The following is a 23,984-nucleotide window of genomic DNA, read 5'->3' as shown; positions in this document are numbered from 1 at the left end:
ATAGGGGTTAAGAGTGGAGGAAAGGGGCAAATAAAGGACGGGGCTAAGAGGTGGGAAATATAATGTAATTGCTAGATCTTCTCATAGACTTCGATTCCCCAAAATGCCAGGTTTATTGGAAGGGGCATCACAGACCTTTAACCTTAATTACACCACACGAAGTGACAATATATGACCCTTAACCCTTAACCCTTAATTTTCCAGAACGTCGTGTCACGTAGCCTTAACCCTGATGACATCACAATAATTGACATTGCCGACGTTCTATATTAATTGCTTATTACATTTAGCAACACAACACAGACTAATGTATATTTTAGACCACCTTTATTAGGATGCTCACGTGACCTTTGAAAGTTTTGCGACGTAATACTTGCTCTTAGTCATAGTCAACGAGTGAGACACACTTCTTCTAGAGCAGAGGTCTCCAAACTTTTTAATGCCGCACCCCCCCAGTTGAAAAATAAAAATCATTGGGCCCCCCTCAGAATTTTTCACAATTATTTTATAAACATGGCAATGTTTAAATATGTCTAAACCTATTTAAACATTGCAGTTAAGTAATGTTACCTTTTTAAAACTACAATAACATGCTTCTGCTTAAAACAAAGGCCTGTTATCTGTATTATATTTATTTTGGCCAGAGTCTGGGCCCCCCCCCCCCTGGGATCACTTGAGGCCCCCATAGGGGGGCCCGTCCCCCAGTTTGAAGACCTCTGTTCTAGAGTGTTTCTCCCCCTAGAAATATCTTAAAAGAATGGGGGCAAACAGTTCATTTTAAAGTACAATTTACACATAAATTTGCTAAAAAGCCATAGGCTCTGAAATGTCACTCATCAAACCTTTTATGGTGTGCCATGCCAATGTAACCCGAATCTCCCCAGGAGTTGACACCATTTTTCCAAAATAAAATGTAACTCCATTCTGGCAGGACCAGCATTTTGTCATGGGTGCCCCCTTAACACCAAAAACTACATAAAATATGCCCGTGCCAGAATCGTGCCATTCATACCATCCATATACCAGGGGTGACCCTTAAGTCAAACCTTACGTCAATGCATCAGGGCCAGCATTTTGTCATGTTTGCCACTCTCCCATATGTCAGGTTGTCCTTCATCTAAGGATTACCTCTGATGTGCTTGTATCAGCATTTTAGCATTGGTCCCCCATGCAAAGAATGTTCTCAAGTATGCCAGCATTTTTCCATTGGTGCCCCATATGCCAATCCTTACCTCTAATATGCCATTATCAGCATTTCTGCATCTGTGCTCATTACGCCAAAATTACCTCCAGTGCGCCAGTGCCAGTATTCTGTCACTCGTGCCACAGGCGTCTTTATGAGACAAGAATTACATTCACTATGTAAGGGGCCAATGATAGGCTTGCAAGCATAACACCACATTCTCATTCACATTCACTCACTCACACTCATTCTCACTCACTCACTCTCGCTCACTCATTCATTCTCACTCACACTCAGGCCCTGATTTAGATATTGGCAGACAGATTATTCCGTCACAACTGTAACGGATATCCCATCTGCCAAAATCTAAATCCCATTATATTCAGTGGGATTTAGATTTTGGCGCACTGGATACCTGTCATCATTATGATGGAGTAACCCATCCGCCAAAACCTAAATCAGGCACTCAGTCGTAGTCATACTCTCTAACACTCCATTACATTAATTCATATCCATTCTCTCACTCATTAACCTGCAGTCACTCTTAATCTCACTCACTCATTCTCAGTCGCAGTGAATCACTCATACTCTCTTACTGACACACAATCTCACACATCCCTATTCACTACCTGTCACTGACGCTCACTCTCATTCATACACTCATGCTTACACATACCCATGTTCTCTCTCACAAAAACACACTTGCTCCTGCAAGCACACACACAGCATACATTTAAAAGCATTTTTTACTTTCCTCAGCTGCCACCAAAGGTCCCATTCCAGCTTATTGTACTCAGTTTTTATTATATCAATAGTAAATACTTCTACATTATTCACTATATTATAATAAATAATGGCGAGAAAATAAGGAGTGTGGAGTTGCCCCTGTGTTCTTGGCACTGATATTTCCACCCCTGGGGTCAGGGATCGCCTAGGCAGTGCCAGGGGTCACAGGGTCAAGCCAGGGGGTCACGGCTGAGACCCTTGGCAACCCCTAAATGACGTCCATGGATTTTCCCAGTGTGCGTGTGTATTCATGCTGGATGCATATCTGGAAATGTTTTTATCTTGCATGTCCAAAGGGACAAAACAGCCTTGTAAGTTCCATCAGTGCCAAAGAGAAGGTTCAGTGGCACTGGGGTCTAGAGGCCTGAGAGGACCCTGAAAATTGTTGTATCTCACATTTCAAACAGTGAGCAGGGCCTGTGACACTGTCTACACCAGTAAGACAAATGTATTTGTTTTAACTTCCACTGATCAGCAAAGGGGCCCTTAGGCTTCAAATCCCTAATATTTCTGCCTACTACAATGTCCCCACGCCTCTTGAGTACAGAAGGCTTGATGCCTAGAACCTTTGATGTCTCTGCTTCCTCAGTGGAGTGGCTCTCATGTCTCTGCTACCATCCCTCCCCCTCAGCAAAGAGACGCCGATGCCCTCATGTCTCTGCCTCCATCCCACTTCTTCCAAAGCAGAGAGGATTCCATGCCCAGAATTGTTCATATGCTCAGAATTCTTTATGTTTGTGCTGCCATCCTTTCTAAGAAAAGAGGCTCAAGAGAACAAGAGAGTTAAAACACACAAACTGGAAAGAGGGTGGAAGAGAAAGATAGACAAACCTACATAAAGTGAGAAAATAGGTGTCGGCAAATGTGAGCTGAAGGGGCAGCAGTGTCTGATAGTGGATAAAAGAGTCCCGAGGTTAATTTAACACAACATAGCCTCGGTATTCCGCACACTGATTTTTAATAGTGCTCCCGGAACAGAGCTTTTCGGTACTCCCACTCATTCTTTTACAAATTAAGCACTGTTAATAACTTATTCACACCTTATCACTCTTTGAATTTTGGTGCTTATGAAGTAAAAAATTAAACCAAAAGCACTAGAAAAACTAAATAAATATGTGGCTAAAGATGAGATAAAGACAAACACATTGAAGGCCCATGGCACTGGCCGGGTTTCAAAGCAAGGGGAGAACTGGTGGCACATCTTAAAGGCACATCATATTTGATAATATTATCTCGTGGCTGTACTTTGCAACTCGGAATTTGATTGGCAGTTGCATTTCTAAATTCTTTATGGTTGACGAATATTAAATCAAAAAATGTAGTAGTAAATTTTAGTCATACTTCAGAAATGTAGTTGTTTTATCCATTAAGGTCAATTCACCAAAAGTTCAGGGGTAGCAGAAGTGACATCACATGCCATTTGACCTTCACATTCACTCACCCACACATGCTTACACATGAACACACAATCACACATACACACACTCTCACATAAACACACTCTCACTTGGCTGCACGCACGCAACATATATTTAAAAGTATTTTTAGTTGCATCCACTGCTGGGGGGGAGGTCAAATTCCAGTTAATTGTACTCCATTTTTCTTACACTAATGGTAAATAATATGTTATTAATCACTATAAGTGTAATCATAATTGGGAAAAAACAAGGAGATTGCATAGCCCTGGAGTTACTGCATCTTAGTGGCGTGCGAAGGTTCATTGAGATCCAGTCTATTTTATTCTGATTTCCTTTCTTACTGCAGCCCCATCTTTGAAGATGACCTGCCATCCGTCATGGAGATAGAAATGGAGGAGCTTGATGAATGGATGAACAGTCTAAGCAAAAATGGTATGTGGTGGCATGTCAGCATCTTCATTTATTGTATTTTATTGCTGATATATGTAAAGAGCATGGGTCTGGAATGTAGGTCCTGGAGAGCCGGATCCATGCCATGCATACAATGAACCTAAATAGAATCCTTTTATTCAGTCACTGGTTATTCTGAAATATATTTTCTTTAACTGGATGTATGGTCAATACCCCTCATTAAGCGATAGCTCAGGCTTCCTCTCGCCTCTTTAGAACATTTTTCTTGGAGGAGAGGATAGAGAGAGGAGTGGCTGATCAAGGAATACAAATATGCCAAGAGAAGGATGGAACTCAATATAATGCAATACAGAGAAATTCAGACCAAACTGAAGGCCAGAAATGTGGATTTTCAACCTTTCTTAGTACTTCATACAGTAAGCCTTACATGTCGAGAAAGCCTTGTTAGAGAATGCGAACACGCCTAAATATCAAGGTACGCCCGAGGCTTTGTTGCTGTTGCTCCAGTGCATGTTTTGGAAAAACGTGCAAAACGTCCAACTGCCCTGGATAGTGTGTTTTTGTTTGTCCTAATTTGCGCCAGGGTGCATTTTGTGTTCATCTCTTTTTATTGAAGGTTTGCAACTTAACAGATAAAGACACATTCTGCATTAGCATCGTACAGTGGAGAGTCTGTTGTGACAGGGAAGAGGGTCAAAGCCCTTTCTGCTATTACAGGACATACTATTGTTAACCCCAATCATAGTCTCATTCACAGAAGACATTTGGTGAGCCATAAGAACAATGCTAACCCGATACAACTTAACACCCACACACCCATCCCTGATCCACCAACTAGCACACTTACGTTTCATCATAACAAAAAGCTTTCACAGGCATAAGGAAATAGAAAGAAACAGCACTGGGGGAAGGGAAGTGTCGGGGGCTATGCTATGGTAGCTAAAAGGGACCAGGGATGATCTGCACCCTCCCATGGACAAAGCCTTCCCGTCAGGGGGGTAATGCAATTGAGGAATAGATAATCTGTCATGCCAACTCCCAAAAGCGAGACAAGGGGCTATTTGAAACCCCAGTACATATTTTAAGTGATATGCATTATGGCTCAGTTTCTTTTTGTGGTGTTCGGTGATGAGTTGTAGAATCAAAATCTATGTAAGTATTTTTGCTTACTCTCTGATGTCTGATAATGTTTGCCAGCTCTTTGTTTGGTGCTCAGGTTACCCCTTCTCCTCCTGTGTTGACTCTGAACAGTCACTGACTCCATTGTACTTGGAACCCATGACTGAAAGGCCTGAAAAGTGTGACTATAATTTGGAAGTGGAACCCATGATTGAACTAGCAGTATTGTGTGGCTGCAACCTATGATTGATGGTCCAGAATAGTGTGTTACAATGCATTTAAGTCCAGCATGCTAGAAATTGGTGGACACAGTTTACAAGAAATAATCCGTGATGAATTCCAAAAGTATAGATGTAAGGATGATCTGAGATTCCTCATTCTTCAAAAGACCAGGAGTGTGTGGATCTTCTGCTTTGAAATTGAATGAAATAAATTATTTCAGGCTATTAGATATTAAACAGAAACAGGATAGGGTGGACCTACATTCCTGCATGGGTGAAATCAAATAGAATGATAGAGTTGGACAGCAGGGGCACCTGCCAATCCCCATCGATAGGTACTTAATTCAATAAGCACACAGAGTTTAGGGGTAAATAGAAAAAATGGCCAGATGAAAAATGTTCTCAAGAATTACATTGCAACACATAATTTTATAATAAAGTTAACTTTTTTCAATTTCTCGGAACTGCAAACATTGGTTTGTAATTTTTCCATGCCTTTACCTGTCCATGCTCATTGAGATTCATTGACATCATGTTTGTGTGTATTTCTCTGCAGCATAAACCTAGCATAGCAAGGTGGTACTCTACAGAAAGGGATATTAGCCACGGAGAATGGGTAGTGGGAAGATGGATGCTGAGGATACAGTAGATGGGGAAGGGAAAAGGGTGAGCAAGAGGGGAAGATGGGGTTAATCAGAGGTCTAACTGCACTGGGGAGATAAAGAAAGGACACACATGACGCAACTTCACTGAGTTTTTAGCATGATGTCTCTAGATCCACGTATCCTTTGATGCTGTAATCTACTAGTGTGAGAAAAAGCACTATAGAAAAATCTTAAGTGGCACATACGTGGTAATGCAGCATTTTGTACTGAACCTATGGTGCACAGAACATTCCCTGGCAGTGCCTGCATAGTCTTTATCTAGGACAGAGCTTAGAAGCTTCCACCCTCCCATGACATGTGTAAAGTTCTATCATTGTGCCTTCCTTCCATCGAAAGCATTTAGATGAGGCCAACAGGCAGTCCCTCCATGGAGGGACTATTTCTCACAGTGAGCACAACTTAATGATAGAAAAACGCAATGGATTTCCTTCAAAGGTGGTTACATAGTTATATAAATAAGTATATACATCAGAGTTGTTCTCCCTGCTTACATGCACAGTGGTAACCATGGCTAGGTGTGGGCTAGGATCCTCCTTCTGAGAAGATGGCATTCCTTCATAATCATGACTTCTGGGTTTGAGCTAGAGTATCAGGGCTGGAGTATGGAAGTACTGGCAGGAACCATTTACAGAGTCAGCAAACTCTAAATGAAACCACTGTGGAGAAAGAAAACACCAAAGGGCTTATTTAGAAGCCCCTTGCGCTGCCAGTGCGTCACTTTTTCCCATATAAAAAATGACGCACCGGCGGCACAAGGGTCTTGTAAATATGCCCCCGTGTGTTTTGCCTGAACAAAGAACTAGTGATTCAAGGTTAGCAAAGTTGCTGTACTTTAGAGCACAAGAACCCTTGGGAAGGAAATCAATAATTCCTAAGGAAAACGCATATGTACATTCTAACAGAAATAGGAACACTCCCTAAGTTTCAAGATGGCTGAGTATAGCGGAAAGGGGATCCCTAGGCCTTACTACGGTGTCTCCATCCTGGGAAGTTTTCCATATCAGGGGATGGAGAAGACAGGCAAGCCGAGGGATCCCATGACAGGAAACCCCCAGAGAAAATACTAGATAGTGTTGGCTGCCTCACATCCATTCCTTAGAAAGATCAGCAAAGAATCATTAGGAACACATACCATCTTATTAAATAATGAATTATAATAATGATATTTCACTTACGACTCTCCTGAGGTCCCAAAGTGAAGCAGTGCCTGGTCCACGCCAGCTGATGTTTCATTCAGGACTGAGGTGCGCTGACATACAGTACAACTTGTATATCACTCCCACAATCAGTTAGATCACATTTCGTACTTAGACAAATACAATGCAATGAAACCTTTGCAAGCTTTCTTCTACAGCCTCAACAGACCAAAATGTGCCATAGGCATGCCTTCTCACTTACTGACTCACTCCCTCATTCCTCCTCTGGTATTTGTTGTTGTATTTTTATAAACTTCATTCCTATCTTGGCTGTAAACAGAAAACAAGTATATTGGTGCAGAAAATGTAGTGGTTAGAGAAGAACAAAGGCTTGTACATAGGACATAATCAATACATAGGCAGGCCACAACTTCATGACGAATATATAAAGTCAATCATATTCTACATAACGGACGCCTGTTGCCCACTTCCAACATAATAGTAGTCAGTGGTGCTCACCAATTCTGCCTTTTTTCAAGATATGAAGTTCAGATGTCTATCACAAATATTTTCATTACCTATACACTTTGCCTTATACTTGAACCATGCTTTATCAGGTAGATTGCACCTTATCCTCATTAACAATACACACTTCTTGACCACAACTTGTGTTAAATACACAAATCCAGTCAGTGTCTTGAAGGCTTTAATAATTGTTTCAGGGACAAGACTTGATGATGAATTGTCAGATAATCAAGAATAAAGTTGGTGTAATTTGCAAACTGTTCTTAAATGTCCAATAGACCTGGACAACTCGGTACCAGATGCAAAACACCTTCTCACAGTCACAGAGCACTTTGGACTAACTCTACAGTTTTTACTCGGTGTAATATAATTCCTGGTGAAGAGCCTATATAGAAAAATTACATGTCTTACATTTAGCCATATAAATAAATCCTTTCTCGCTCGGCACCATGAGGTCACATCTCAAACCTGTTTCCCATTTGAATTTGCCTCTTGTGGATACACCCACACACGACTCCTGGTATGGTGCATAAATGGAGGTAACTAGCTTATTTGTCCCCCTCCCGCCCAGCATAGTGCACTGAAGAGTGGTGCAGGCCATTGGTTACTCTGAAAACTCAGTTCATCAAGAATGTCTTTCCATGAACAAGTCTAAGGTCCAAAATTTGGAGGTTATGACTATGAATAGGTCGCACAGGCACATAAACCCATCGGCTTAACGTTCATCTGTTCTTTGGTGGCCATCAAAATGTTAACCCAGTCACTATGAAAAAGGAGTCCCACAATACCTGGTGGTATGTTTCCTCTTATTGTAGTGGCAAGCACCCAGGCACAACTCAGTTCTACCCAGTAGGAACACCTTTGATATCTTTGTGTTAGGGAACTTTGCCAACTTTTCCACAAAGGGTTACGAAGGACCAGAATACCTCCTAATTGACCAAGAATGAAAATATTATTCCTTCGAGCTCTGCCCTCTTGGTCATCAATTGTCATGGCTGCAGTCTTCTTTTCCATAGGGACAGACTAAACAGTGTACTGTACTGAAGACATGTTCGTTGGTCCCATCTATGCCCTGATCTGACAAGCCAAAGAGTATTTTCTCCAACACATCACAGCCAGTTTTATCAATAGGAGTAGATAAGATTCTTTCTATTGCTTTAATTCATCTGAGAATATTCCGGTCCGTGAGAATATGTCAATCTCAGAGCCTGCTGTAGCGATTTCAGCTTCAATGGTAGAAGAACCAGCCATGACAGACTACAGCCTATGGAGGGCTGCTGGCTTTAAGCAAGTAAAATATTCAATTCACCTTTGTTTCTTGTCAGCTTTCACTATTCAGCACGCACCTGTCGAAACATGTTCTTTCCCTGGGGGAAAGAACTTCAGATAGTTCTTTACTACCAGTGCTTTATGAGTCTTCTAACAAAAAGCTTTCTAACAAAATATGAAACTCTATGGAAAATATTTAAAATCCGTGCTAGAAATAAATGTTGAATCAGTGTAACTAGTGGCGGAAAATCAATATTTTTTAGAACAGTGTAAAAAAAGGGGAAAGGTGCTGCAGACTTCACTCACTGTATCTGTTTTCAACATTCCTGAATTTTTAGAAACGGGATTATTGAAACATGAACGGATTCTACTCCCAAAACCCACATCTTTCCTCAGCTACAGTTTGTGAGCCGGAAGTCAAGGTCTTTCCCTCTCCTTCGCACATGTTCCCTGCACACATCTCTCATGAGCCTTTGTGTGCCTGACGCCAGTGCACATATTTTCTCTGGCTCCCTATGCATGGTTAACTGCTTTCGGTAGGTGTCACTGGGAGATTAAGGGCCTCATTTACGAGGCCCCTGGGGCAGGGCGGTGCAGCAGAAAAGGCAGAAATGCACCGTATCCACAAGATATGGTGCATTTCTTTCCGCTCCCCTTGCGCTGCCGCACACATTGCTGCCTAGCGCCAATGCAGGCACCCTTGCACCATGGTGCAAGGGGGCCTGCATTCTGGAGGTGATTGTTTTTGTGCAAGAAGAGACACCTTCCTGCACAAAAACATTCACAAGAGGTGGGAAGACATAAAGATATTTGTCCCTGTTGCGTCAGTCTTATGCCACCCCCGAGGTGGCGTAGGAATCTCACGCATTCCAAGATTTATAAACCTGGAAATCAGTCAGATTCCTTTGGGCTCCACCGGTGTTGTGTGGGAACACCGAAAGCAACACCCATGGAACGCCCCTTTCACACAGTGTTATGAGTGAAAGGGGTCCATATTTACAAGGTCATAAAAAGCCACTCAAGGTGGCTTTGCGTGGCCTTGTAAATATGGGCTGGCACACTGTGCCACAAGGGCATAAACAAAATGACGCTCCAGTGGCGCAGTGTGCGTCTAGGACCTCATAAATGAGGATCTAAGTGAGCTGGTCGGAGCACTCTCCCTGAAAATACTTATGATGCAGGGTCCCCATCTTGGAAAGGCAGTTCCAACATCTATATTGGATGCATGGAACCCCAATTTTCCTTCCTTTCATTGGGGGCCCAAGGAACGCTTGCTACGCTGCTGCAGGTGCCCACTGCTCAGCCCACCTTGCAACTGAGTAGCACTGCTATTAAAAATGATCAGTCTCTCCATCAGTACCTGCAATGTTCCTGGTTCTGGTAATAGTGGCCACTGTGGCTGTGTCTCGTCAGACATAGTGATTGCTCCTTCCTTTCTGATATTTCAACAAGCTTTTACTATGGAGGTTCTGGCAAAAGTAAAAAAATATATATTTTAGGGAATTTAAGACATCTGCTAAAATTGAGCAAAATGTCCAAAATATGCTGATAACTAAAATATCTTCAGGTAAACAAATGGTTTGTTTTGTTTTTAAATAGGCACTGCAGATTTGGACTGTTCCTATTTGTGAGATACACGAGGACACAGCCACCTAACTTTGCATATCACTTGATCCCCTCATAATCCTTGACTCCACGTTTATTTAGTAGGCCACATATCAGTGCAGCTTGCATGCATGTAACAACTAAGACTGAAATACATGCCTGACTACTGATCATGTTTGTGTGAAGTATTCCGTCTGTACTGTGATGCTGACAGCGATACCTTAAGACTCTCACACCTGAAGAGTCCTATAGGAACTAAAGTAAAATCAGTACATGCAAGAGCCCATATCATTTGAAAGCTTCCTTGAGGCGATGGGAGCTACTTGGATTCAGAAAAAAGTTGACCCTTTCCAGACCAATCTTAGTTTTAAAGTACTGGCACAGGATATACAGCAAAAACATTGGACAGGCACTCCAAGGCTCTCTGTAACATCCTGAGCATTGCACCTTAATTGTTTCACAAACACCATGTCTTTCACAGCCAAAATTGGGTGTATACATTTAGAAGATGAAGATGAGGCCTGTTGTTGAGCATTATAGTTTCAAGCAATTAGTGCAAGATAGTACAAAGAACTCCAGTTTGTTGACTTGGCAGACAATCATTCCGACTAACCATTTGACTTTCAGTATTAATAATAACATTGATTTTTATACAGCCGACAATATAGGCCTCATTACGACCTTAATAGGATATAATGGAACTTGTAATATGGCAGATCTATCAAGTTTGTGACAGAGTATCCCATCCTCCAAGGTTGTAAGCACGCACTATATGCCAAAGTATATCTAGGCAGTCAACTAATAGGAGTTGTATAACCTAACCTAAACCAATAGAACTAATTGTCTTAAGCTTGGAAAGATGAAAGAATGTGTTGGCCCTAAATGGTTGAAATTGTTGACCCGCATGCCTTGGTATTGAGTCCTCAGCACACTGAGGTATCATACTGGTTATTTGGTTGTTAATAAGATTTTAAGAGCACAGACACCGCTGAGCATGGGTTGGCTGTCATATTGAAACATAAAGCGGCATTGCTTTGTCCACAGTCCAGCCTAGTCAACAGCCAGAAGCCCTGCCTGATCCTCATTACAGACCAAACCAATGACTAGTCCAAGACAGTTCACTCCACTGCCCACCCCAAAATTAGTCTAGCAGGGAGTCCATTGCAGCCCAGCAGCCAGTCCTGCTCATTGGTGTGCAGCTGTGCCTGGAGCGCGGCCCACTAAATTTCAAGTCCAGTTTAGCCTAGAGCCAAGCATAGCCCAGCTCATCCTAGCACTAACTTAGCCAGCACAAGCCTAGCCAAACAAAAAGTCCAGATTCAACCCAAGGATCAATTCTGTGCAAATCACTTTATCTCCCCGCACCTCCAACGTCATGGCTCTAAACTTTGGAGCTGTGTTGATACCGGTAAAATGCAGGTACAGATACATATCTGAACGTTTACACTATCTTATGTATCTAATTTCATTGTTGAAAGCACTAACCAGATGGGTGTAGTGAGTAACGCAGGACTGCTGGAACCTTACATTCAACAGTGACCAGAACGTGAACATCGAGACATTTGTCTCTAGTCTAAGTTCAAATGATGTCTTTATGGGCATGTGAATTATGCAAATAGTTCGAAATGTTGTTTTCGGTTATCTCACATGAAATTTTCAAGCAAGAGCATACCTTGCATAAAAGAGTCCCGCAAACTACTGCTGAGTCAATTTTTGCTCTAACCAGTCTCTCATTAGAAGAAATGACATAAAACTCCATAATACAAAATTTGTAGTTATTTCAGACGTTGTACAATCATAATCACAATTTTGGATGAGCCATGTTGTCGTGTATGACATCAGGACATAGGGGGTCATTCTGACCCCGGCGGGCGGCGGAAGCCACCCGCCTGGCGGGAACCGCCAAAAGACCGTACCGCGGTCAAATGACCGCGGCGGGCATTCTGACTTTCCCGCTGGGCCGGCGGGCGACCGCCAGAAAGCCGCCCGCCGGCCCAGCGGGAAAGCCCCTTCAACAATGAAGCCGGCTCCGAATGGAGCCGGCGGAGTTGAAGGGGTGCGACGGGTGCAGTGGCACCCATCGCGATTTTCAGTGTCTGCAAAGCAGACATTGAAAATCTTTATGGGGCCCTGTTAGGGGGCCCCTGCACTGCCTATGCCAGTGGCATGGGCAGGTCAGGGGCCCCCAGGGGCCCCACGACACCCGTTCCCGCCATCCTGTTCCTGGCGGTAAGAACCGCCAGGAACAGGATGGCGGGAAGGGGGTCAGAATCCCCATGGCGGCGCTGCTTGCAGCACCGCCATGGAGGATTCCTATGGCCAGGGGAAAACCGGCGGGAAACCGCTGGTTTCCCTTTTCTGACCGCGGATTTACCGCCGCGGTCAGAATTGGCCAGGAAGCACCGCCAGCCTGTTGGCGGTGCTTCCGTGGTCGTTGGCCCTGGCGGTCGATGACCGCCAGGGTCACAATGACCCCCATAGTGTACTAAACAGCAATTGTTAGATACTGCAACTTGTCACATGCATATGTGTGTTTATAGCTGTTAGAAGTGGCAGTTGCCTATGTTAAGTGTGTCCTGGCTGACACATTTTTCAAAAACAAATGAAAAGACTATGAACATTCTGGAAAAAGAGTATACAGTTATTCTCAGCCTCAATATGACATCCCATCTCTTTTTAGAAGATGATTTTTGAAAAAATATTGTACACACACTTCCAATAATTTAGAAAAAAACATAGGAATTGAAAGTTTGTGCAGAATGTGGGAACAGGGAGTAAGGAAAATTCGAGGATAAAAGGTTTGGTGTTGCAGTAGTTTTTTTTTACATTTCTACTGTAATTCTAAGGGGGAAGGAATAAGAAATGGATTAAAAGGACAAATGAGAGGCATAACAATCCTAAACAAAAGCACCGGAGGCGCAGGGGGAAGGAGGTCAGTAAAATGAAGGCAAAATGTGTGGATGTAACCCTTTGATAAAAATACAACTTAGGGAAAAAATGACATTAATGTCATGAGAGGAAAATACAAAGTTCGTTTTGACTTGCTAAATACTAGGCCTTTCTGAATACCAACAAACATGAAATTGATTATGTGTAAATTTAGCTCATAAAATTTAATTGTGGATATCCTGAAAACCTGTCTGGATTTTAGTAATGTGTGACTTGATGACCCTGGCCTTAAATGACATCTAAAATTAGAATAAGTTATGCAGTACTTGGGCACGCTCTTGGAATATTAATTTGCAATATATATTTCTTTGCAGTGATCACCCAATAAGATGCATTTATCTTGTGAAGAATAATACTTGCTATTCACAGTCTCACTTTTGTGTATCCTTTTTAGCCGAATCCGTACATCCACCCAGCAAAGAAGATGAAAAGGCACCACCGGTGATTTCAAGGTAAGCAACTTTCTCTACTGTTTGCCGACTAAGTGGCTATGTTTGCTGAAAATTACCTAGCGCTCAAGACCAGAGCCAAGTCGGACTACAGTAGGTTTTGATATTTCAGTGGTCTGTAAATTGATAGTGATATGCACCAAGCAGGGGTGTAACACAAGCCTGTGTAGTACCAGTGGGCTCTGGGGGCCGCCAACACCCAGGGGCCTGCAAACCTCCTGGTGACCCCCATTCAACCCAAAGCCAATGAATATCTGTGAGAATGGGAGACATGGGGCCCCTAATTAAATTCTTGTGTTATGCCACTGGCACTGAGGAGGGAGGATGGACTGAGGATACTTTCAGAGAAACTGTTTCACAAAGATTTTTTTTTAAAACCTCTCTGCACGCCACAGTTGGTCTCTGTACAAATATACTTCCCAAATGACACTTTTGTGCACACATTACAGCATGTATGGGTGTAAATTTAACTTTGTTATTCATAATATGAATTTTTCACAAAATCGATTACTCATGCATAAAATTTCACTAGTGTGGTGTCATTGTACATGCGATTGAACCTAGGTAGGTTGGTTTGTGGGCGTTCCACACCGGCAAAAATGGTGAACACCAACAGACTCTTAAGTTTATTGGTTTTCCCAACACATTTGGAGTTGGTGATGCACCATGGAAATGGACAGAGGTTATATCTTTCCAAGGACAGGAGTCAATCTGTTTTTGGGGTGAAAAGGGGGCGAGAACACCCTCAAGCTTGGCTTGGTGTGTAGGAAGTGGCTTCTTTTCTAGGAAACATGTTTTCTCCGTGAAGACAAATGTTAGAAAGTGCAGCGGCACTTGGAAACATACACCAGCTGCATTTTCATTCAAAAGCATAAATGTTTTTCCTGGGAAGCTACATCAGTTGAAATCTGCTCCAAACGTAAGAATAACCCTATGTGAGTAAGCTTCCTACATTCTTTTTGAATTGGGACGTTGGTAAGCTCCTGGCAGCGTCAAGCAGCAGGGCTGATACTTGTGCTTTCACTCCCCTTGCTAGTGCAGCCCTGTAGAGGAACAATTAATCATTTGTTTGAGATTTAGCAAAAGTGGGTGCAGCAGAGCCTGATGCAGATTAATAATAGCGAAAGAAAGGTGGTATTACTAGGTCTTTAACATGTATGGGCCACAAATCCTTTACATGAGAGTAGAAACTATGGGCTGCTTTTACAATTGAAGGAGTTGGTGGTCCATTCAATACCAGTCATCCTCTGGTCTGCAGAAGATGCTGAAGGTGTAGACCAATGGTTGAGCAACAACATGATCAATTTTAGCCCACATAAATAAGGAGATTTTATGATTGGAGACCACCCGGCAGTAAGGAATTGTATCTACTGGTGATTGTTTTTGAAGTTCTCCCCTTTACCTTTTGCATCCACATATGAACACATTACCACCATCTTATCGTCTCTTCACTGAGTTTCCTCCAGGCTCTGTGCATACACTAGCATAACATCTATCTCCACAGTTTCCCATTTCTGATCTGAAGGTTTATTAATAACACCTTCTCAACACCTGGAGCCAACTTTTGTACTGCTTTCTCAAGTCCCAAAAGTCTGAACGGCAAGCTCGGATAGTCATGCCTTTGCTGGTCAAGCAGGAAGTCTGTGGAACACATCAAGAACCTTCCCCTTAATCAGACTATTTAAGATCCTGAAAAGCCATAATAACCCGCCTCTCCGCTCTGTTGGCCCCTGTCCCCGCCTCCTCCCACTGCCTGTCACACACAAGCTCGGGTTATAGTTAGAGTACATTTAAGCAGCACACCGAGTGCCAAGAAGTTCCTCTAGTAGCAGTCATGCACTTAACAAAAGTATGAAGCACACCATAACATATATCCATATGGTGCCTTTGCTCAATTACAGTTACGGCTGCGAAGCTGTTCAAAAGGGAGGGTGTTAGGGGTATACAAGGCTTTGTTTTGCTGGTTTTGTTTGGATAAAAGATGTCATGCGTGCTACCTCCATGGAATTGGAAATCGTTGTAAAAGGAACTGTTGTTACTACTTTTGATCTTTTACATTAGGCGTGTTCTCCTCTTGGCCCACAAGAAAATCTGACGTTTATCATAATGAACGGTGACTAAATCGTCCACATTCACCACACAAATGAGAAGTTACAGTGAGAAAATAAAAATAGGCCTTGAAAACAGGAAGCGCTAGTACTACACTCTCAAATTAGAAAAGTGCAGGTACTCAGGACCTGCTCATTTAAAACACTGTCATTAGCTGTATCAAAGAGTTCAGGAACCGCAGCGCCTCTTGTTCAAATACTGCGCCCAATCCCGGGAGCTTGGAGCCAGGGCCAGACTGGACATTTAGCTAATCGAACGATGAGCGGAAGCCTTTGGAGGTCTTTGTTTTAAGCCCGAGGACCACTGCTGGTATTTCAGGCACACTGAGAGGTATAAGTAAAAACAGAGAGAGGCAGGAAAAAGTGCGAAAGGGGAGGGACCAGAGGAAAAGGGAGAAGATAGAGGAGATAAGGAGAGAGACAGAAATGATAGATAGATAGATAGATAGATAGATAGATAGATAGATAGATAGATAGATAGATAGATAGATAGATAGATAGATAGATAGATAGATAGATAGATAGATCGATCGATCAGGACTGGCTTGCACCAATTTTCCAGAGCTACTTTTCTTACCCAGTCTAGCCCTGCTTAGAGCACCTCACAACCTCACTAGAGGTATGAAGCCCAATATAAATAATACTAACAGACCACATAGAAAACATTCTGGGTCATGCAAGGAGAAGGAACGTGATATACAGGCACTAATATACTACTTCAGATGGGTATGCATTGTCCACAACAGCGGGCAAGTGGAAAATATGCTTTTCAGGGCAGAAATCCCATTTCACTCAGCAAATTTCGACCCACAATTAAATGCACAAATAACATGCTAATAGAAAGGAAACTCAGTGTGGCCATAGATCCTTTGGGGTTCCTGTTCCTAGCTTGTAGAACACAATTCATCACCCATCATAGCTAATGACTGTCCGCGGGCATTTAAGTAACAGCTACACACTAGCCTGCACTCAAACAAGCTCTCCTGCTGACAGCTATCCAGATGAGTGTGTAAAACCGGATCTGAGGCAACAACGCTCTGCCCTCCTGTGTAAAGCCCATTCTCCATAATATATCTCAAACAAGATATTAAGGTCCTAATTTAGAGATTGGCAGACAGCGTATTCTGTCACAAATAAGGCGGAATGGCCTGTCCATCAAACTGTTGGTCCACCCATTCTATTATAAGTCCTGTGAGTAGACATCAGGCCACATACCCTATTTTATTTACTGCAAGTGGTCTGTTGTATTTTTTTCTCTCCATCACCACCAGGAAAACCCTGGTGGTCTTGAATAGGAAAAAAAAAGAAAAATGACATGTCCCCACTCTGGAGAAGACTTCCAGGGTCTGGCGGTTGCTAGTTTCTTAGGGTCGAGTGCGCAGGCACTCTGGCCTGTTGCCATCTCTCTGTGGGATTTTACCCACACCCACTCTTGCTATTCATTTTTTGTTGTGCTTGTCTTAAATGCTTCATTTTTTTTGTGTGCATTTTGTGAAATGTCCCTCCTTTGTGTGCTGAATTCCCTCCCGAAGCGTTTTAACTAAGTGAACATTTCTGTTGGCCATCACACTATGTCACGATTCTTCCTGTTACAGCGTGTGATGGCACCTCGTTCGGTTTCAGTTTGCCTTTCATCCCAGCTGCGATCCTTTCTAGACATTCACGCAGGGATCCAATAACTCTCACTCTCAAGCTCCCCCAGATGCGCATTCACGTGTTACACCATCATCTTGATATCTCGACTGGATCTCTTCACCGGTTTACACCAACAGTGCTGAACTTTGTCACATTAGTGATGTCTCTACAGACGGCATCGATATGGTTCCATCTCAAACCTCATGGCTATACATCCTCTTCATCTTCAGCGGAGACTGTCAGCTGACCTTTCTTCATGCAAGACATCAGCACAGTTTACTAAGAGATGGTGTCATCGCAATGCACGCATTTAAAAGGAAATAAATTATAATATTTCAAAACATACTTCAAAGTTTTGATGAGTTTTTGCGCAAAGCAGAATTGCCCAATATAAAGATAGTAAATTACTTGCAAACAATCTAAATTTGGGAACAATAGCAAAAGGTGATCTAGACTTTATCCTGTGCCCTTAGTGCTAATAAATGAAACATGTTCATGCAAATAAAGTGAAGCGTATACAAAGATGATGTTATGCCAGCTAGTGCAATCTCACGTTTCCCTCTTTTCATTTACAACTCTTGAGATCACCGACCAGACACATTTCTCAAGAAACTGTCTCGGGAAGTTCATTGCATAAAAGTCCATTGTGTGGTTTATATGTCAAGGTGGGTGGGAATCTCATCAAATATATGGTAAATAGGCCGAAATTAATAACTTTTTTTCAACCATGTTTTGAGTGCAATGGGAGTAATTCCTGAGAGGCAACACCTCGAGCCTCAAGAATGTCTCAATACCAGGCTTCTTTTCAATAATGTTAAATGCAGTGCTTAGTTTACAAAAGTTTGTAAGTGCGGGTCAACAATTGTGTTTTAGAGCAGGCTGCCAGTATCTTTTAGTGCCACGGTTGCCAAATATCAAGACTACCTAGTCTAGATTTCACCTCATCCCTCTTTGATCCACCTTACAACTGCTGTCATTTTGCCTCACTCTTGAAGGTGCGTTTTTCATCCCTGCTTTTTAGGGTCGAGCGCGCAAGCGCTCTAGCTTGTTGTAATCTCTCTGTGGGCTTTTAACCACGCCCACTCTTGCTATTCATTCTTTGTTGTGCTTGTCTTAAATGCTTAATTTTTATTGGTGCATTTTGTGAAATGTCCCTCCTTTGTCTGCTGAGTTCCCTCCCCAGGCGTTTAAACTAAGTGAACATTTCTGTGGGCCATCACACTACGTCACGCTTCCTCCTGTTACAGCATGTGATGGTTTCGGTTTGCCTTTCATCCCAGCCGCAATCCTTTCTAGACATTCATGCAGGGAGCCAATAACTCTCTCGTGGCACTTTGACTCGGCTTGCTTGTGTCAATTGTTTTACTTTTCATTTTTTCACACTTCCTATCACATCAATTTCACCCTAGACCCGCATAGTTTTCAAGGAGTCACGCCATATTCCACCTATTTTACATGATGGATTGTAGATCCATTTAGACAAGCAGTAAGCATTTGTGAAAGCTTTAATAATTCTGTTGTCATTACAGGGAGCTCACAGACGTTCATTTTGCATTTACTGCACCCCTTTTCCGAGTGAGTAGTTATAATAATAAACTTCATTTCAGTAGAGATCTTTATATATCAAGGTTGAGTAGCGTTGCTTGGTAATTCGGTTCTAGAATTAGTATGTAAAATATTACACATTCACTTTTTCCTGTGCAGGTGCGCAATCATAATGTGCTGTTTCCAAAACGCAGGAGACTGGGCTTGTTTTATTACAGGACATGACGTGCTAGTGCATGACTAGAAAAAAATATTAGCGGCTTTCCCAACTAAAAAAGCAGCTATGGAGGCATTTGGGGTTCCCGTGTGTTAAAAATGTCGCAATCTATCAGTTTACATCCTCAGTTGGCCCTACTGTTCCCAGCGTGCATTCTCAATAACTTCCTGTCTGAGCCGGATGTCTCAGTGAGCTGAATGCTCCCCACTAATACATGCTGAGTGTTGCAGGACAAAGCAGGAATCCCAACTAAGCAAACGTCCTTTTGGCCTACTGAGGTCAGTTAATTGCATACTTTAAAATGGGTAGTGATGATATTTGTGATTTACCACCCTTAAACAAGAAAAAAGTGCGGTATGAAGTTCCAATAAACAAGTTAACATTTATTAAACATTGAAGTATTAGTAATTTTGCATTTTAAACAGCGTCTGGTTATAAGGAATCTTCTGTAAAGGTACACAGTCAGGGCACGCGCACTGCAGACCACCCATTCCTTTTTAGAACTTGCTAGGCTAAGTGGATCTTTGAGCTTGTCAATAAATAATTAGTCCAAGCAGCAAATGGTTCAGGCTGATTTGCTGAGCTGCAGAAACCAATCCAGGGGCTGGCAATTATTAAACCTTTTGGAGAGGGTAGACTACCTATCGAGTTTTATCAAATGTAATGAGGTGTTAGGCCCTATACTAACTTAAGGTACTAGCCAAAAGTTCCAAACTCTTGGAACAGAATATATTTTGCGGTCTTTCTTAAAAAAGAAAACTTCTCTCACCAGGTGGAACCACATATCACTTTTAAACACTTATGTAGGGATATTTCCAAAAATCTTGGCTCACATACCTGCCCCTAACATGAATATGTTAATATCGAAATGTTATCAAGGGTGTTTTCTTAGGTGGGATACTGTTTAGAATGTTAAACCATAGGTGTACAAGCCAACAAATTAACAGGGTGAGTCGAGCCAGAGCTAAGCCAAGGGTCTGGCTTGGCTCTAAGAGCCCATACATGAGCCCAGCTCGGAAAATGTTCACCATATACATCATGGAACAAACATCACGTAAAATTTGATAGAGTCTCTACAAAATCCCAAAAGGAGTGTTTCTTTAATGTGGAAGCTTTGGTATTAATATGTCACATTACACTACGGCAGTGAGAAGTACTTATTAAAAGTGACAGTTTTTAAACATGAACTTATAACCACTCTTGCGTGCCCCCATTCCCCAACTCTAGCAACAGTGTCAATAGTGAACTAAGAGGTAAGAAAGTTGTTGTAAACCCTGTATGTGCCCAGTTTCTTATAGATAGAGCAACATTATAGTGTTTTAAATCAAACACAATACAGGGTTTTGTACAACCTAGTATTTCAAGGTACTTTCATGCCAAAGCAGAGCAAAAGAAGGATAGATAAAATAAATATTTGCCTAAAATCACAAAATTTGGTTTAGCAGAGAAGCCCCAATTAATCCTGTGTTCCTGGTTTCACTTTTACAAATCAGCCTCTAAATAGGCATCAATATGTCTCTCATTTTTGCCCCAGCTGTCAAAGTTTTGTTTTGACATCTTTGTGCATGAGGGTAGAGTGAGAATGGCAGGCCCTATTTGTGGACATTTCACGCTCTTATGACGCCGATGTTTGCCTACAGTTTTTGCATTTTTTTAGGTTGAGCATAACAGCGCACAAGCGCTGCTTTCCAACGTTTTGTTATCTATTTGGGCTTTTAACCACACGCACCTCACGCCCATCACTATCGCTTGTTCATGGGCTTGCCCTTCAAAAATCCTTCTTACCATTGGTAAATTCTTTACGTTTGTCCCTCCTTGGGACGGTTTGGTTACAGCCTTGAACATCGACCCTGTTACATGGCTAATTGCACTTTTGCCAATACGTTTGACTAACCAAATTTGTTTTTCCTTTTGTCTGTCTCCTTCACACTCATGGTGTGCAGCTTTGAATCAGCTTGCTTATGTGAAACAGTTTTACTTTTCATTTTCAATTTATGTGGCAAGAAAAGTCCAGTTAGGAGTTTACAACGCTAATAGCTCTAACTCGAACAAATGGGAGACCAATTGCATTGCAAATGCTTGTTGTTTCAGGAGTTTGTTTTTGAAACTCAAAAAGGTTTGGTGTGCACCTACTTGAAGACAGTGGCTGCGCACCGAATTTCCAGTGCCTTCAGAGGAACTGCTGGGATGGCAGTTCATCGGAAGACACAGAGATCACTGCTGGATCAATGGTCATCTCTGTATATGGTCGGTGTTAGTGCATCTGGGTGGCGGAGATAGTGCCCTCTATCACCTTAACGAAGGATGAGCCTCCCATCAATCTTTAAATTAGCTTGGCAGTTATGTGGTGCACATTCTGTCACTGAAAGATCTTGCAACCCCATTCGGTTCAGTATCTTCCCTCCCAGGTCAGTGAGTTGTAGTTGATATTGTGGCATTGTGGGGAAATTTGTTGTTGTTTAGAAGTGTTATAAGCTGGGTGAGTATGGCCTAAGGTCTGGCCAAGTGCTTATAAGCCAAATGTGACATAAGGCTTGTGCACTACCCTGTAAGTTTGCATGTGTGGTAAACTTTCTTGGTACCACTAAATTTCAAAACATCTCAACCTATTAATTTGAAGGGGGAGTGATGGTGGAAACTTGGCACGTGATCCGACTGAAGGCAGTGGTGGTAACTAACTTGTGAGTGGGTGATAAGGTTTTGCTGCGATAACATTAAGGTCACATTTTAAGCCAATGAAGGCTGGCATCTTAATGGCAGGGTTAGAGAATTCGACAGGGGGTGAAATCCTCCAAATGAGGGTGAGCTACGAATTATAGGTCTGGTTCCTGAACACTGTACTATGTTTTTTGTTATGTTTGCACCCTTTCACATTTTCCAGTATTTTATATCTGATAGCATCCCAGTGCAAAAGAATGGGCTGATGCACAAATGTAACTTACACTTTCGTGTACGTTTGTGACTGTTTCTATTCACAAATGTGATTTAGTAGTCGTATGTTAACGATATAGGAGTCTCCGCAAATAAAAAGGCAGGACTGCCTTATCTTCTTATGTGTGGAGCCCTAGTTTACTTTTGTAAATCGGGCCACTGAGAGGATCACCATTAAGAAATTTCCCGAATTCTGCATAGTGGTGTGGGGAGCTTAAAACCTCACATGTTCTTCTCTCTACAACTGCGCAATGTAGGTGGATGCATCCTTTGTGGGTAGGGAGGATTGGTTCCTAATCCGAAAATAATAATCTTAATAAAAATGATTGATGCTCTAGGATGGCGCTAATAAAGTATATGGCGATGTCACAGCCGGTGAGAATTGTTCGTAACTGAGCTTGTTTGAAGTCTCAGGTGCCTGGCAACTCTTTCGATTTACTGAAAACCAGGTTATGATTTCAGTCATGCGCAGGAAAAGGAGAGGCTTCAGAGAGAAGGGAAAGGGGCTGCGGTGGCGTCCCATGCAGGTTTTTCTTGGAAAGCTGAACGGGGCTATTTGTTCTGCAGCAATAACAACACTCCACGCGAGGCTGTGGGTGTGTGACACGTCACGTGGACTGCACAGCCGTGCCCTCTGCCTCGTGACGTGCCCTGTGGTTACGGGGCAACCGCCAGACCTCGAGAAGTTGATCTTATTGCCTAGATGTGGGTTCAGTAAGCTGTCACGGCATGCTGACTTGTAAGCCTACACCCTTAAACACCTCACTCTGCCACCTACACTCGCTCTCTATTGTGCCAGCACTCCCCTCTGTGATATTCTGTGGTGAATGCCTCGCGTAGGGCGCAGCAAAAGAAAACAAACACACACGCGAGGTATGGTGCTGCACTGGAGTCGCGGGTAACTTCCAACAACTCCAGCGCTCTGATTTTTATTTTTTCTCGTGCCTGTCCCTTAAGTCCTTTTTCCTTCCGGGTAGGTGTTCCGTGGCCTGTATCCAAGTAACTACACCGTCATGGAATATTACAACCCACCTCAAGTTGGATCAAAAGTTGTTCTGCACACAAAGTCTTTTAGCTTCTGGCTGGGTGGCGGATTGGGCCTCAAATTGTACCTCCCCATCTGGGATCTGGCCTCCCCTCCCTGGGTCGCTGGGGCGGCACTCACCAGTTGCCTCAAACCGATTGGTCCAGCCGCCGGTGGCAGTTCACTCTCACGATCTTGTTCAGGGCTCTCGGTGGCTGAACAGTCAGGGAATTGATCCTCCACTTCCTGATCACCGGAAGTCTCCCCAAACATTGCTTTATTAAACCACGAGGTGTTTTGTGTCACTTGATCACTCCCTTTCTCTGCTGCCACCATGGTCCCGGACACCCTCATCACTGTCCATACCCCCAGGTTCATAGGGTGTGCGGAATTTCCATCCAGGCTTCCGATCTTTAACGATCACCTGGTCACCGATTCAAATGTCTCTTGTCCTGGCCCGCTTTCCTCTGCTCATGCGATGACCTCAACGATGGGATACTTAGAATACCCATCCATGAGCGCCAGGGTGGTCCTGCCGTCCGGAAAACTTCCAAAGTCCAGACTGACCTGGGCCCATTGTTTGGTACAGGCTTCTTCTGTCAGGATTGGGGCTGGTGCTTCGGGGCTAGCGGTTAACTGACATGCTGGGCATTGTCGCACGCATTGGTCCACTTCCTCTTCGAGTCCAGGGAACCACACCTTTTCTCGCATAGGCGCCTTCATTTTTGTCATTCCTTGATGTCCTCCATGGGCTAGTAGGATCACACGATGTTGTAGTTGGCTGGGTA

At 42.9% G+C, this 23,984-nt stretch overlaps 1 protein-coding gene across 1 annotated transcript in view; it reads left to right on the top strand.

The window, feature by feature from the left end:
• Positions 1 to 23,984, top strand: part of TMEM154 (transmembrane protein 154) — an 86,218-nt gene that overhangs the window by 49,253 nt on the left and 12,981 nt on the right. The window contains exons 4-5 of the mRNA XM_069242691.1: positions 3,734 to 3,819; positions 13,682 to 13,739. Of these exons, the coding sequence (XP_069098792.1) occupies positions 3,734 to 3,819; positions 13,682 to 13,739 (144 nt within the window). The remainder of the gene's footprint in view (positions 1 to 3,733; positions 3,820 to 13,681; positions 13,740 to 23,984) is intronic.

Source organism: Pleurodeles waltl, chromosome 1_2 (assembly GCF_031143425.1).
Source record: "Pleurodeles waltl isolate 20211129_DDA chromosome 1_2, aPleWal1.hap1.20221129, whole genome shotgun sequence".
Taxonomy (NCBI): Eukaryota; Metazoa; Chordata; class Amphibia; order Caudata; family Salamandridae; genus Pleurodeles; species Pleurodeles waltl.
Note: the sequence above shows the minus strand (reverse complement) of the source record. Positions and strands in the feature narration are given on the sequence as shown.